Source organism: Lissotriton helveticus, chromosome 8 (assembly GCF_964261635.1).
Source record: "Lissotriton helveticus chromosome 8, aLisHel1.1, whole genome shotgun sequence".
NCBI lineage: Eukaryota > Metazoa > Chordata > Amphibia > Caudata > Salamandridae > Lissotriton > Lissotriton helveticus.
Window position 1 is genome coordinate 1,352,269 of NC_136069.1, and position 15,335 is coordinate 1,367,603.

Genomic DNA, 15,335 nt, shown 5'->3' on the forward strand with positions numbered 1-15,335 from the left:
GTACAGAGATGAAAGCTGGGCCTGTGGATCCTTTCAATGTACAGAGATGAACGCTGGGTTGGTTGTTCCTTTTGATGTACAGAGACGTGGTTCTCTCTAATTTTGGCAATTAACTGAGCTCAAGAATTCTGAAGCCACTTTACAGTTAGAACTTTATTCCACAAAATGCCACAGAATCCCATGAGGTTGAGCTGTCACACAGCTCCATGAGGGTGAGCTGTCACACAATCCCATGATGATAAGCTGTCTCACATCTCCATGAGGGTGAGCTGTCACACATTCCCATGAGGATGAGCTGTCACACATCTCCATGTGGGTGAGCTGTCACACATCTCCATGTGGGTGAGCTGTCGAACATTCCCATGAGGGTGAGTTGTCACACAATCCCCTGAGGGTGAGCTGTCACACATCTTCATGAGGGTGAGCTGTCACACTATCCTATGAGGGTGAGCTGTCACACAGCTCCATGAGGGTGAGCTGTCACACAAGTCCATGAGGGTGAGCTGTCACACAATCCCATGAGGGTGAGCTGTCACACAATCCCATGAGGGTGAGCTGTCACACAGCTCCATGAGGGTGAGTTGTCACACAATCCCCTGAGGGTGAGCTGTCACACATCTTCATGAGGGTGAGCTGTCACACTATCCTATGAGGGTGAGCTGTCACACTATGCTATGAGGGTGAGCTGTCACACAGCTCCATGAGGGTGAGCTGTCACACAGGTCCATGAGGGTGAGCTGTCACACAGGTCCATGAGGGTGAGCTGTCACACAATCCCATGAGGGTGAGCTGTCACACAACTCAATGAGGGTGAGCTGTCACAAAGTCCCATGAGGGTGAGCTGTCATACAACTCAATGAGGGTGAGCTGTCACAAAGTCCCATGAGGGTGAGCTGTCACACAACTCAATGAGGGTGAGCTGTCACAAAGTCCCATGAGGGTGAGCTGTCACACAATCCCATGAGGGTGAGCTGCCACACAGCTCCATGAGGGTGAGCTGTCACACAGTTCCATGAGGGTGAGCTGTCACACAAGTCCATGAGGATGAGCTATCTCACAGCTCCATGAGAGTGACCTGTCACACAGCTCCATGTGGGTGAGCTGTGACGCAGCTCCATGAGGGTGAGCTGTCACACAGCTCCATGAGGGTGAGCTGCCACACAAGTCCATGAGGGTGAGCTGTCACACAAGTCCATGAGGATGAGCTGTCACACAATCCCATGAGGGTGAGCTGTCACGCAGCTCCTTGTGGGTGAGCTGTCACACAGCCCCATGAGGGTGAGCTGTCACACAAGTCACTGAGGTTGAGCTATCACACAACCCCATGAGGGTGAGCTGTCAGACAATCCCATGAGGGTGATCTGTCACACAACACCAAGAGGGTGAGCCGTCACACAAGCCCCTGAGATTGAGCTGTCACACAATCCCATGAGGGTGAGCTGTCCCACACCCTCCATGAGGGTGATCAGACACAATCCCTTGAGGGTGTGCTGTCACACAATCCCCATGAGTGTGAGCTGTCCCACACCCTCCATGAGGGTGATCAGACACAATCCCTTGAGGGTGTGCTGTCACACAGTCCCATGAGGCTGAGCTGTCACACAGCTCCATGAGGGTGAGCTGTCACACAATCCCATAAGGGTGAGCTGTCACACTCCCATGAGGGTGAGCTGTCACACAATCCCATGAGTGGGAGCTGTCACACAATCCAAAGAGGGTGAGCTGTCACACAATCCCATAAGGGTGAGCTGTCACAATTCATGAGTGTGAGCTGTCACACAATCATATGAGGGTGAGCTGTCACACAATCCCGTGAGGGTGATGTCACACATCTCCATGAGAGTGAGCTGTCACACAGCTCCATGTGGGTGAGCTGTCACACATCTCCATGAGGGTGAGCTGTCGCACAAGTCCCTGAGGTTGACCTGTCACACAATCCCATGAGGGTTAGCTGTCAATCAATCAATCAATGAATTTGTAGAGTGCACTACTTACCCATGAGGGTCTCAAGGTGCTGGGTAGGGGGGGCGATGCTACTGCTCGAAGAGCCAGGTCTTAACTAGTCTCCTGAAGGTAAGTAGGTCTTGAGTCTGCCATAGGAGGATGGGCAGGGTGTTTCAGGTCATGGCGGCGAGGTAGGAGAATGATCTGCCGACGGTGGTCGCTCTTACACAACAACTCTCAACCTGGGCAACTCCAGAGAATAAAAAAGTCCAATCAATGATAGCTTTTCCCAAAGTATGTAGCTTTCTATTTCTTCTTTATTTCTTCACAAATACATCCAGTCACTGGGTACAATTCATCCAATAATCTTCATATATAAATAGCCAACTGATTCCTACCAACACGTGTTTCGTCTGGCTTTACAGCCAAAAGACTTCGTCAGGGCTAAAAATAAATGGAATATGCACTCAATTACTGTTTACAGATGTAACATCAAGTTCCCATAGTACATTTTTCCAATTGATAAGAGTTGTGAAGATACTGATTGACCGAATTTAGATCGTGATCCGAGTAGACTTTACAGGGAAGTGAAGTTTAATGATAGATCCAGTTCTGTGAATAGATAAGTCATTACTACTCCCAGATATTAGAATAAGAAGAAATGATAGATTATTCAAACCAAGTGATGAATAGATAAGGTCACTAAGAAACCTTCAATTAGTGAGTTAATAGCTGAGTGAATACCTCCACCAAAGAATATAAAAAATCTCTGAAAATATCAAACTAATTTTCAAAGCAGATATATAAAAGTGCATACAGGAAGCTTATCTAATTAACGTACTGACACCATTCAGGCGGAACTATAGTTAATTATTAAGTTCCTTGTAATGTAACTGCAGTAAAACTTACTAATCTCTCTATATTTAGAGTAAAATATCCTAATGGTAGGTATTTCCAATATCAGACTCCTATCAAAAGAAGTAAAAAAATACAATGGTTTAGACTGCCGGTTTAGTATACTTAATATAACATATTGAGTCTATGTTCACTCATCTATGAATTTTAAAACATCTACTAACCCTCTCTGTTCCTAATCAGAAATCCTCTGGTTATTATCAAAATACGAGCGAAAATTGTGTCAATTTGTTCTTCATATTTGGCTTTCGATCAATTTTACTATTAAGGGAGTTGATCTTATTCTATACCCGACTGAACTGTTAGGATATATAAAAAATAAAAAATTAAATTATCAAAATCACATTATGTTGGGTGGCACTTTACAAATACTACAACGTGGTAGCTCTTGTATAGTGTTCACTCCCATGGTGAATGATTTATTAGTATATAATTCTCGTGACAAACTCCATCCCTTTACAAATTTACCCCAGGAAGTAAACTCCCTTGTACATGTAGTGCCATTTAAAATCTAGTCCCTATATTACCTATATTTGAAGTTATATATAGGCCTCTCGTTCTTGACCCATAGTCAAAGGTAAATTTCTTTTTCAGATTGAAGAGACCTGTATTTAAAAAATATATTAAGGAAGGAGTAATAATTTTAACTGAAAACTTAAACCGGTTTATCACTATAAAATCAAAATTATCTAGTCAGTTTACCTCCACTCGAGGTCAGATCCCCTCTGCGGTTCACGTTGTTGAATTGCCGATATGCTTTATTTCTCAAAATTTGTATCTGCAAAGAAATTTTTTAAACATCAATGTGTCACCTCTAAACTATTTTCCGTCACGTTTTTTACTCTAGAGGTATAAGCAATTAGTCACTATGATTCTAAACGGTATAATCTCCTAATCCTTGCTGCAGCAAAGTTACCCGCTATAGTAGAGCACCTTTTTCATATCAATCTGATCGCGTCCCGGCGTCTTGCAATGGCGCCATCTTGAAATGGGCATTTTATACTATTCCTAATTAGTAATAGAAAAGGGACTATGCCAGTACTTTTATCGATAACGAAACTTACCCAAGAGATATTTCTCGGTCTTCGGGCTAATATTCGTTAATAATCCATAGTATATCACCTATTATCTAGTTACTTAAAATTAAATAATTACGTTAATATCTACTTGACTTAGTGTATTTATTATTACCAAACCGCCGCTTAACCACGGATATTTATGTGTCATATATTGTATTAAGATTTATTATTCAGAACCTTATTTACCCCATTATCAAATATTTTGGCGAATCTCAGCTTTAACCGTTTAGAAGCAAAGGAAAACGGACTGTCGATCTTCTATAGACGCCATCTTCGAATGGTGTTATTTAACCTTACTTTACGCTATATTAATACCGAGGTCCTAAATATAGTGAAACCTTTCCAAAAAGTAATTGAGGAGTTATGAACAGATGTTATTTATCTTAAATATCTTCAATTCTAGTAACGGTGGACTATAAACAGATACTTTTATTCCTACAATTAATGCACTTGATTAGAAAGAAGAAGAGAATGAAAGCCTCATAGTCATAGGAAGGGTAATGTATAGAGAGCCAAGATAAACATGAATTATCTTTACAGAATTCATTCTTATACCTCATCCACAGGCCAATAGGAGGTCATACATTATTATATCGTAAATATATTAAGCCTAGGTGAATTATTACAATACATGTTTCGACAGTCCGTTTTCCTCTGCTTCTAAACGGTTAAAACTGAGATTCGCCAAAATATTTGATAATGGGGTAAATAAGGTTCTGAATAATAAATCTTAATACAATATATGACACATAAATATCTGTGGTTAAGCGGCGCTTTGGTAATAATGAATACACTAAGTCAAGTAGATATTAACGTAATTATTTAATTTTAAGTAACTAGATTATAGGTGATATACTATGAATTATTAACGAATATTAGCCCGAAGACCGAGAAATATCTCTTGGGTAAGTTTGGTTATAGATAAAAGTACTGGCGTAGTCCTTTTTCTATTACTAATTAGGAATAGTATAAAATGCCCATTTCAAGATGGCGCTGTTGCAAGACGCCAGGATGCGATCAGATTGATATGAAAAACGTTCTCTACTACAGAGGGTAAGTTTGCTGCAGCAAGGATTAGGAGATTATACCGTTTAGAATCATAGTGACTAAATACTTATACCTCTAGAGTAAAAAACGTAATGGAAAATAGTTTAGAGGTGACACTTTGTTGTTTAAAAAATGTCTTTGTAGATACAAATTTTGAGAAATACAGCATATTGGCAATTCAACAACGTGAACCGCAGAGGGGATCTGACCTCGAGTGGAGGTAAACTGACTACATAATTTTGATTTTATAGTGATAAGCCGGTTTAAGTTTTCGGTTAAAATTATTGCTCTTTCCTTAATATATTTTTTAAATACAGGTCTCTTCAATCTGAAATAGAAATCTACCTTTGACTATGGGTCAAGAACGAGAGGACGATATATAACTTCAAATATAGGTAATATAGGGACTAGATTTTAATTGGCACTACATGTACAAGGGAGTTTACTCCCTGGGATAAATTTGTAAAGGGATGGAGTTTGTCACGAGAATTATATACTAATAAATCATTCACCATGGGAGTGAACACTATACAAGAGCTACCACGTTGTAGTATTTGTGAAGTGCCACCCGACATAATGTGATTTCGATAATTAAATTTTTAATTTTTTATATATCCTAACAGTTCAGTCGGGTATAGAATAAGATCAACTCCCTTCATAGTAAAATTGATCGAAAGCCAAATATGAAGTACAAATTGACACAATTTTCGTTCGTATTTTGATAATAACCAGAGGATTTCTGATTAGGAACAGAGAGGGGTAGTAGATGTATTAACATTCATAGATGAGTGAACATAGACTCAATATGTTATATTAAGTATACTAAACCGGCAGTCTAAAACATTGTATTTTTTAACTTCTTTTGATAGGAGTCTGATATTGGAAATACCTACCATTAGGATATTTTACTCTAAATATAGAGAGATTGGTAAGTTTTACTGCAGTTACACTACAAGGAACTTAATAATTAACTATAGTTCCGCCTGAATGGTGTCAGTACGTTAATTAGATAAGCTTCCTGCATGCGCTTTTATATATCTGCTTGGAAAATATTTTGATATTTTCAGAGATTTTTTATATTCTTTGGTGGAGGTATTCACTCAGCTATTAACTCACTAATTAAAGGTTTCTTAGTGACCTTATCTATTCATCACCTGGTTTGAATAATCTATCATTTCTTCTTATTCTAATATTTGGGAGTAGTACTGACTTATCTATTCACAGAACTGGATCTATCATTAAACTTCACTTCCCTGTAAAGTCTACTCAGATCACGATCTAATTTCGGTCAATCGGTATCTTCACAACTCTTATCAATTGGAAAAATGTTCTATGAGAACTTGATGTTACATCTGTAAACAGTAATTGAGTGCATATTCCATTTATTTTTAGCCCTGACGAAGTCTTTTGGCTGTAAAGCCAGACGAAACACGTGTTGGCAGAAATCAGTTGGCTATTTATATATGAAGATTATTGGATGAATTGTACCCAGTGACTGGATGTATTTGTGAAGAAATAAAGAAGAAATAGAAAACTACATACTTTGGGAAAAGCTATCATTGATTGGACTTTTTATATTCTCTGGAGTTGCTCAGGTTGAGAGTTGTTGTGTAAAGTCTGTTGGCATACTCTGTATACCTATTGCTACAACCCATGGTCCGGTGTCGTGGAGTGCCTTGTGTTCGTGGGTGAGGAGTTTGAAGGTGATCCTCTTGTTGACGGGTAGCCAGTGCAGGTCTCTCAGGTGGGGTGTGATGTGGGTGTGTCGAGGGATGTCGGGGATCAGGCTGGCAGAGGTGTTCTGTATGCGTTGCAGTCGTTTCAGCAGTTTGGCCGGGGCTCCCGCGTAAAGGGCGTTTTCGTAGTCCAGCCTGCTGCTGACAAGGGCCTTGGTGACCGTTCTTCTTATGTCGGTTGGGATCCACCTGTAGATCTTCTGGAGCATGTGGAGGGTGTTGAAGCAGGAGGATGAGACGGCGTTGACTTGCTTGGTCTTGGAGAGTGTTGAGTCGAGGATGAACCCCAGGTTGCGTGCGTGGTCGGTGGGTGTTGGTGCTGCTCCCAGGGCAGTCAGCCACCAGGAGTCGTCCCAAGCTGAGGGGGTGGAGCCGAGGATGAGGACCTCCGTCTTGTCCGAGTTCAGCTACAGACTGCTGTTCTTCATCCATTCGGCGACAGCTTTCATTCCTTCGTGGAGGTTGGTTTTGGTGGTGAGGGGGTCCTTGGTGAGGGAGAGGATCAGCTGTGTGTCGTCGGCATAGGAGATGATGTTGAGGTCGGGCAGTCTTTTGACGTGGGGGAGTGGGGCCATGTAGATGTTGAACAATATCGGGCTGAGGGCTGATCCTTGGGGTACACCGCAGATGATCTTGGAGGCCTCAACCGGAAAGGGGGAGGCGGACGCTCTGAGTTCTGCTGGAGAGGAAGGAGGTGGTTCACTCGTTTTGAATCCCTGCGGTGTGTAGGTGTTTGTGTAGTGTGCGGTGGCAGACAGTGTCGAAGGTGGCTGAAAGGCCCAGGAGGATGAGGGCCACGGTTTCGCCTTTGTCCAGCAGGGCCCTGATGTCTTCGGTGGCGGCAATGAGGGCAGTTTCGGTGCTGTGGTTGCTGCGGAATCCGGACTGGGGCGGGTTCAGGATGTTGTTCTCCTCAAGGTAGCGGGTCAGCTGTTTGTTGACGGCTTTCTCGATGACCTTCGCCGGGAAAGGGAGCAGAGAGATGGGCCGGAAGTTCTTGAGGTCTCTAGGGTCCGCCTTGGGTTTCTTGAGAAGGGCTCCATGAGGGTGAGCTGTCACACAATCCCATGAGGGTGAGCTGTCACACAATCCCATGAGGGTGAGCTGCAACACAGCTCCATGAGGGTGAGCGGTTACACAGCTCCATGAGGGTGAGCTGTCACACAGCTGCTATGAGGGTGAGCTGTCACACAAGTCCATGCATTCACCTGTTTTAATTCACTGTGAGAATCCTGCTTTCAACCATCCATTCAAATCTCTGTGTTTGCAGACACATGGCAGCTGAAACAGAGTGAAAAAGAATAAAGAGAAAGTGTAAAAAGTAAATAAAGAGAGGAAGAACTACAAAAAGAAATGGAGAAAAATATTAAAAGGGGGCAACAGAAAGAGATGAATAGAGCGCGGAGTGGACAGGGAGAAAGGAACTGAACGAAAGGTGAAAAAGGAAGAGAAAGAGAGAGAGGACTTGAGTGAGAGAAAAGACAAAGATGTAGAAAAAGAATAAGATAATGGAGAAGCAGAATGTAAAAGACGGGTATAGGATATAGAGCTGATTATTGAACGCTACACTGCTCTAACCCTCCATTGCACCCTTCCTCATAGCACTATATGTTGTCAATAGCACACAATCTAAAATGTAGCAATAGCATAGCCAGCAGCCTTCACAAGCACAAAAACGGTACAACACAGGTAAGAGCAGCGCAAGCTTCTCTAACACAAAAACTGTTTCACCACAGGTGGCAGCAGTGCAAGCTTCTCTAATACAAAGAACAGTTCCTGGACCGGTGGCCACAGTGTACGTTCCTCCCAATCACACAACAAGTTTGTCTGTCAGCAGAGCAAGATTCCTTGTGGTTTAGAAATGAGGTTCCCATTCCCTGGTGCTTCCTCTTCTCTTTACATTTTAAATTAAATTATTTTATGCATACATTTGTAGACAGGTTTGTACATAAGTACAAACAACATTTAATGTTTAGAATTATAAAACAACATTTAATGTATAGATGTATAGGGGATCATATAAATTAACCGTATTTATGATTATTTTTCATTACATATATCTGCATAACTACGTTTACCCTACAATGCATTACAGAAAACAATAAACACGTGCCACCTGCTCTCCTTCATTTATATTTGTTACCTCCCTTTTCATTAATGTCATAATATGAACGTCTTCCTGGAAATATTAAAACTCAGTGTGTCTGACTTTGTCAATTCTTTCCTTTGTCATTGTCAGAAGAATATGAGGAGTGTTACTTTCATTCACTACAACTTTCTTTTTGTTTCTTTTCCTGCATCAGAACCTTTTATTAAGAAACACAGAGAAAGACTCATTGGAAGAATGGGGACTATTGAATCCATAATGGACATTCTGCTGGGTGCAGGCGTCCTCACGGATGAAGAGGTTGAATGTGTTGTTGCAAAAAAGACCAGAAGCAAACAGAATAGAAAACTGATTCAGATGGTGATGAAGAAAGGAACTGAGTCAATGGGAGAGTTCCTGATCGCCCTTCGAAAGAAAGACCCTTTGTTATATAATGACCTAGAGAAATGTTACTGATTGGAAATTAGGAAAGACCAATCCTTTCTTATCTATTGACCCAAAGCAATCACAGATATACCATTTGTTATACAGCAACCTCAGGCGATCACAGATAGACCTTATGATATACAGCAACCTGGGGTGATCACAGATAGACCTTTTGTTATACTGCAACCTGGGGCAATCACAGATAGACCTTTTGTTATACCACAACGTGGGGCTATCACAGATAGACTTTTTGTTATACAGTAACCTGGGGCGATCACAGATAGACCTTTTGTTATACAGCAACGCGGGGCGATCACAGATAGACCTTTTGTTATACAGCAACGTGGGGCAATCACAGATATACCTTTTGTTATACAGAAACTTGGGGAAATCACAGATATACCTTTTGTTATACTGCAACCTCAGGCGATCACAGATAGATCTTTTGTTATACAGCAACCTGGGGAGATCACAGATATGTGCATCATCTAGTGGAAAACCACTGGTATACCAGTTGCACTGCTCGAGTTAAAGTATCGTACTAGATTCTGAACAGTATTATCAACAATTTTTGCATGGTGCTCAGTCAATAAACAAGGAACCACGAAATGTTTTTCAAATTCATTTCATATTCAGATTATGAAACAATATTCAATAATTAATAAACATATAAGATTTTCAAATGTCAAAAATCACTGGTCATTTTGTGATTTCATTTTGTTCAATTATTTACAAGGAATGATAGATCAATTGAAAATGAACACTGCTGCATGTAATAACACAAATATCATTAACAACAACTTCTTTTTTGAGGCCCAATGCATTTCGGGAGGGACTCCCTTCTTCAGGGGCACTGATGAAAAATAAAACAATATGTTGAACAAAACGTTACTCTGTATTCTAATACAAACCATGATTCTTAATTCTAAATATCGATGACTATCTGTGCCCAATCATTACAATGGTCAAAGCGACAACCACCTCATGTGCCTGCTCGTGGTCAAAACCAACATTACACACCGGTGCTAAACACCTTTTTGACTTGAACCAAAAGTATGTGGTGACATTGCCCATGTGCAAATCAAGCAGTCAATAGAGAGATGTGAAGTTATACATTCAGAAGTGAAGACATGCCAAGACGTACCTTGTGATGAAATGAATAGGAAGGAAGAAAAAACAAAGAGAGATAAAAAGAAAACGAGGAACCACTTGAAACCAAAGCTCCCCCACCATTTGGACTGACAATATACTGATGAACAAACTCACGCCGTGGTAGAGGCTATAGAAAGCGCTGTTAGATGCAAAAGCTTCTGCAGTGTAAAAACGAAAAAATGCTGCCGGGCATGGGTTGTCAATGTATGGATAGAATCTGTAAAATGAACAGTGCATATAATAACTAAAATGAACTGATGTTCATTGTGCTACAGAACTATCTAGTTAGATGCCGATTAATGTACCTCAAGTGTAGGGATCCGAACGTGAGCCGTCTGGAAAGCGCTTGCTTTAGACTCACTCGAAAGTGCCTGGCAAAAATATCCATCAGAGATTCAATCTTGCGAAGATTTAACTCTACGAAAGGTAAAAACAACAGCGCTCACTTAGATCTCATGGGAAACGCGCAGACTCTTTAACTACCTCAGATGAAGGCTGGAAGAATTATTACCTTAGCAAATGTACTCTCTGCTGAAGTCGATCGTGCGCCAAAAAGCCGGTGCAGGATGTCTCCTCGCGTGATTCGCGTAGCCTTAACTATATACATGCGCTTACGGAGTGTTTGTTTGGAAATCAAAAGAGGACTGCAGACAGCGGCCATCTTGTAGTGGAGAATGCCGGTAGAAACGAAAATCTACAGTAAAAAGACATGAACCTATAGTGGACACTCACCTACTGTATATTGTATAGTTAATTGTTCGTGCGTAACGTAAAAAATTTGTATTTGAGTAATTAGTTGTGTCGAAGAACTGAAATCCTACACCATAAGTGCACACAAACTTTGAATGAAGAAGAGATAGACAGGAGTACTGTCACCCCCAACAGAAAGCGCAATAGGTTACAAGATCGATTATGTAAACTCAACATGTACTCCAAAGAAAAAAAGAGAGAGAGAAAGAAGAGGAAAAGAGAAACCCTTTGTTTTGGCACACTGGTAGGCACATTTACAAATCTAGTTCTAGAGAAACACACATGAATGGAAATGTCTAAAGAACATGTTTAAAAGACAATAGAGCGCAGAGATTCAAATAATATTTTTTTGAGACACATAAAGCGTTAGAGGTGACATAAGATATACAAAATATAATTTTGAGGTCTAAACCATATAACCACACTAGTGATCAGTGCTGCTATATAGAATGAACAACCAATTAGATAAAGCATTGTAATTCCATTCTGTAATTTAAACCTCTTGGAATCAGAGTCCCAAGATACTTTATCCACCACGCTTCCCTTTGGGCTAACAAATTGTGAGGATTTTGATCTGAAGTTGCGGCTATGGTTTCCAAAATAGTAAACTGCAATTGAGCATTAGTGTGCTGTTGTTCCAACCAATGAGAAGCAAAGATTGCAATTCTCTTAAAGTTATCTACACTATAAAATGCACATGCGGGTTGTTATATGTAGGCAAAACATCACGCAAATTAAAAGTAAGAATTACAGAACACAAGAGTACCATTCGCACTAAATCCATCAAGTCACACTTTGCTTCTCATTGGTTGGAACAACAGCACACTAATGCTCAATTGCAGTTTACTATTTTGGAAACCATAGCCGCAACTTCAGATCAAAATCCTCACAATTTGTTAGCCCAAAGGGAAGCGTGGTGGATAAAGTATCTTGGGACTCTGATTCCAAGAGGTTTAAATTACAGAATGGAATTACAATGCTTTATCTAATTGGTTGTTCATTCTATATAGCAGCACTGATCACTAGTGTGGTTATATGGTTTAGACCTCAAAATTATATTTTGTATATCTTATGTCACCTCTAACGCTTTATGTGTCTCAAAAAAATATTATTTGAATCTCTGCGCTCTATTGTCTTTTAAACATGTTCTTTAGACATTTCCATTCATGTGTGTTTCTCTAGAACTAGATTTGTAAATGTGCCTACCAGTGTGCCAAAACAAAGGGTTTCTCTTTTCCTCTTCTCCTCTTTTTTTCTCTCTCTCTCTTTCTCTCTTTTTTTCTTTGGAGTACATGTTGAGTTTACACAATCGATCTTGTAACCTATTGCGCTTTCTGTTGGCGCTGACAGTTCTCCTGTCTATCTCTTCTTCATTCAAAGTTTGTGTGCACTTATGGTGTAGGATTTCAGTTCATCGACACAACTAATTACTCAAATACACATTTTTTACGTTACGCACGAACAATTAACTATACAATATACAGTAGGTGAGTGTCCACTATAGGTTCATGCCTTTTTACTGTAGATTTTCGTTTCTACCGGCATTCTCCACTACAAGATGCCGCTGTCTGCAGTCCTCTTTTGATTTCCAAACAAACACTCCCTAAGCGCATGTATATAGTTAAGGCTACGCGAATCACGCGATGAGACATCCTGCACCGGCTTTTTGGCGCCCTATCGACTTCAGCAGAGAGTGCATTTGCTAAGGTAATAATTCTTCCAGCCTTCATCTGAGGTAGTTAAAGAGTCTACGCGTTTCACATGAGATCTAAGTGAGCGCTGTTGTTTTTACCTTTCGTAGAGTTAAATCTTCGCAAGATTGAATCTCTGACAGATATTTTTGCCAGGCACTTTCGAGTGAGTCTAAAGCAAGCACTTTCCAGAAGGCTCACGTTTGGATCCCTACACTTGAGGTACATTAATCGGCATCTAACTAGATAGTTGTGTAGCACAATGAACATCAGTTCGTTTTAGTTATTATATGCACTGTTCATTTTACAGATTCTATCCATACATTGACAACCCATGCCCGGCAGCATTTTTTCGTTTTTACACTGCAGAAGCTTTTGCATCTAACAGCGCTTTCTATAGCCTCTACCACGGCGTGAGTTTGTTCATCAGTCAGTCCAAATGGTGGGGGAGATTTGGTTTCAAGTGGTTCCTCGTTTTCTTTTTTTCTCTCTTTGTTTTTTCTTCATTCCTATTCATTTCATCACTAGGTACGTCTTGGCATGTCTTCACTTCTGAATGTATAACTTCACATCTCTCTATTGACTGCTTGATTTGCACATGGGCAATGTCACCACATACTTTTGGTTCAAGTCAAAAAGGTGTTTAGCACCGGTGTGTAATGTTGGTTTTGACCACGAGCAGGCACATGAGGTGGTTGTCGCTTTGACCATTGTAATGATTGGGCACAGATAGTCATCGATATTTAGAATTAAGAATCATGGTTTGTATTAGAATACAGAGTAACGTTTTGTTCAACATATTGTTTTCTTTTTCATCAGTGCCCCTGAAGAAGGGAGTCCCTCCCGAAATGCATTGGGCCTCAAAAAAGAAGCTGTTGTAAATTATATTTGTGTTATTACATGCAGCAGTGTTCATTTTCAATTGATCTATCATTCCTTGTAAATAATTGAACAAAATGAAATCACAAAATGACCAGTGATTTTTGACATTTGAAAATGTTATGTTTATTAATTATTGAATATTGTTTCATAATCTGAATATGAAATGAATTTGAAAAACATTTCGTGGTTCCTTGTTTATTGACTGAGCACCATGCAAAATTGTTGATAATACTGTTCAGAATCTAGTACGATACTTTAACTCGAGCAGTGCAACTGGTATACCAGTGGTTTTCCACTAGCTGATGCACATTCATTGGGGCTGGCTGCCCATCTCCCAGGGAGCACGCAATCTTATACTTAACTTGAATCATTAGTTGTTTTATTTAGCAGCAACAGGGTGTGCACCTACTACCCAACATGAGATCACAGATATACCTTTTGTTATACAGAAACCTGGGGCAATCACAGAAAGAACCTTTGTTATACAGCAACCTGGGGCAATCACAGATAGACCTTTTGTTATACAGCAACCTGGGGCAATCACAGATAGACCTTTTGTTATACAGCAACCTGGGGCAATCACAGATAGAACTTTAGTAATGCAGCTACCTGGGGCAATCACAGATAGAGCCTTTGTCATGCAGCAACCTGGGGCGATCACAGATAGAACCTTTGTTATGCAACAACATGGGGTGATCACAGATAGCCCTTTGTAATACAGCAACCTGGAGCGATCACAGATAGACTCTTTGTTATACAGCAACCTTCAGTAATCACAGATAGAACCTTTGTTAAACAATCATCTGACACAATCCCACTAATAAGAAATGGGGAAAGTTTGAGCCATTCTTATCCAATGACCTGGAGCATACAAAGAGACACCCTTTGTTATCCAGTGACCTGATGCAATCATAGACAGGCCCTTCGTTATACAGTGAATTGCTGCAATCTCACTGAGAGGAAATCAGATAATCCAATGACCTAGAGTAATCACAGATAGACCCTTTGTTATACAATGACCAAAAGCTGTCTCACTGAGAGGAAATCAGGAAAGATCGACCCATACGTATCCAATGACCTGGAGTAATCAAAGATAGACCCTTTGTTATCAAGTGACCTGAGGTAATTACAGATAGGCTCTTTGTTATACTCACTGGGAGGAACTCCGATAAGTTTGATACTTTCTTATCCCATGACCTGGAGCATCAGAGTTCGACACCCTTTGTTACACAGTAACCTAGAAGAACCTCACGGAGAAGAAATCAGGAAAGATTGATAATTTGTTATCAATAAATATTCTGGAGCAGTCACAGATAAACGCTTTGTCATTAAATTAACAGGAGCAATGACACTGACAGCAAAGCAGGAAAGATTGATCCTATCCAAAACCTGTAGCAATGACACTCAGGGGATAAACCAAAAGATGGACTCTCTCTTATCCAATGACCTGTAGCAATCACACTCAGGTGATATAAGAAAAGATGGACTCTCTCGTATCCAATGACCAGCAGCAATCACACTCAATCTAGCGCCATGAAGCCACCCGGTGTAAGTGCGCTTAATAAATGCCCATTAACATTAACAATGACCTGTAGCAATCACACTC

At 40.5% G+C, this 15,335-nt stretch overlaps 1 protein-coding gene across 7 annotated transcripts in view; it reads left to right on the forward strand.

The window, feature by feature from the left end:
- The window catches only part of LOC144772195 (NACHT, LRR and PYD domains-containing protein 1a allele 3-like), an 884,004-nt gene that overhangs the window by 763,539 nt on the left and 105,130 nt on the right, over positions 1-15,335 (forward strand). For 6 of the 7 annotated variants that reach the window (XM_078656327.1, XM_078656326.1, XM_078656330.1 and 3 more), the window contains one exon: positions 9,025-9,946. The exons of the other annotated variant lie outside the window; for it this stretch is intronic. In XM_078656327.1, the coding sequence (XP_078512453.1) occupies positions 9,025-9,284 (260 nt within the window). In that variant the 3' untranslated portion in view covers positions 9,285-9,946. Of the gene's footprint in view, positions 1-9,024; positions 9,947-15,335 lie in introns of those variants that run through there. 7 annotated transcript variants of the gene reach the window in all.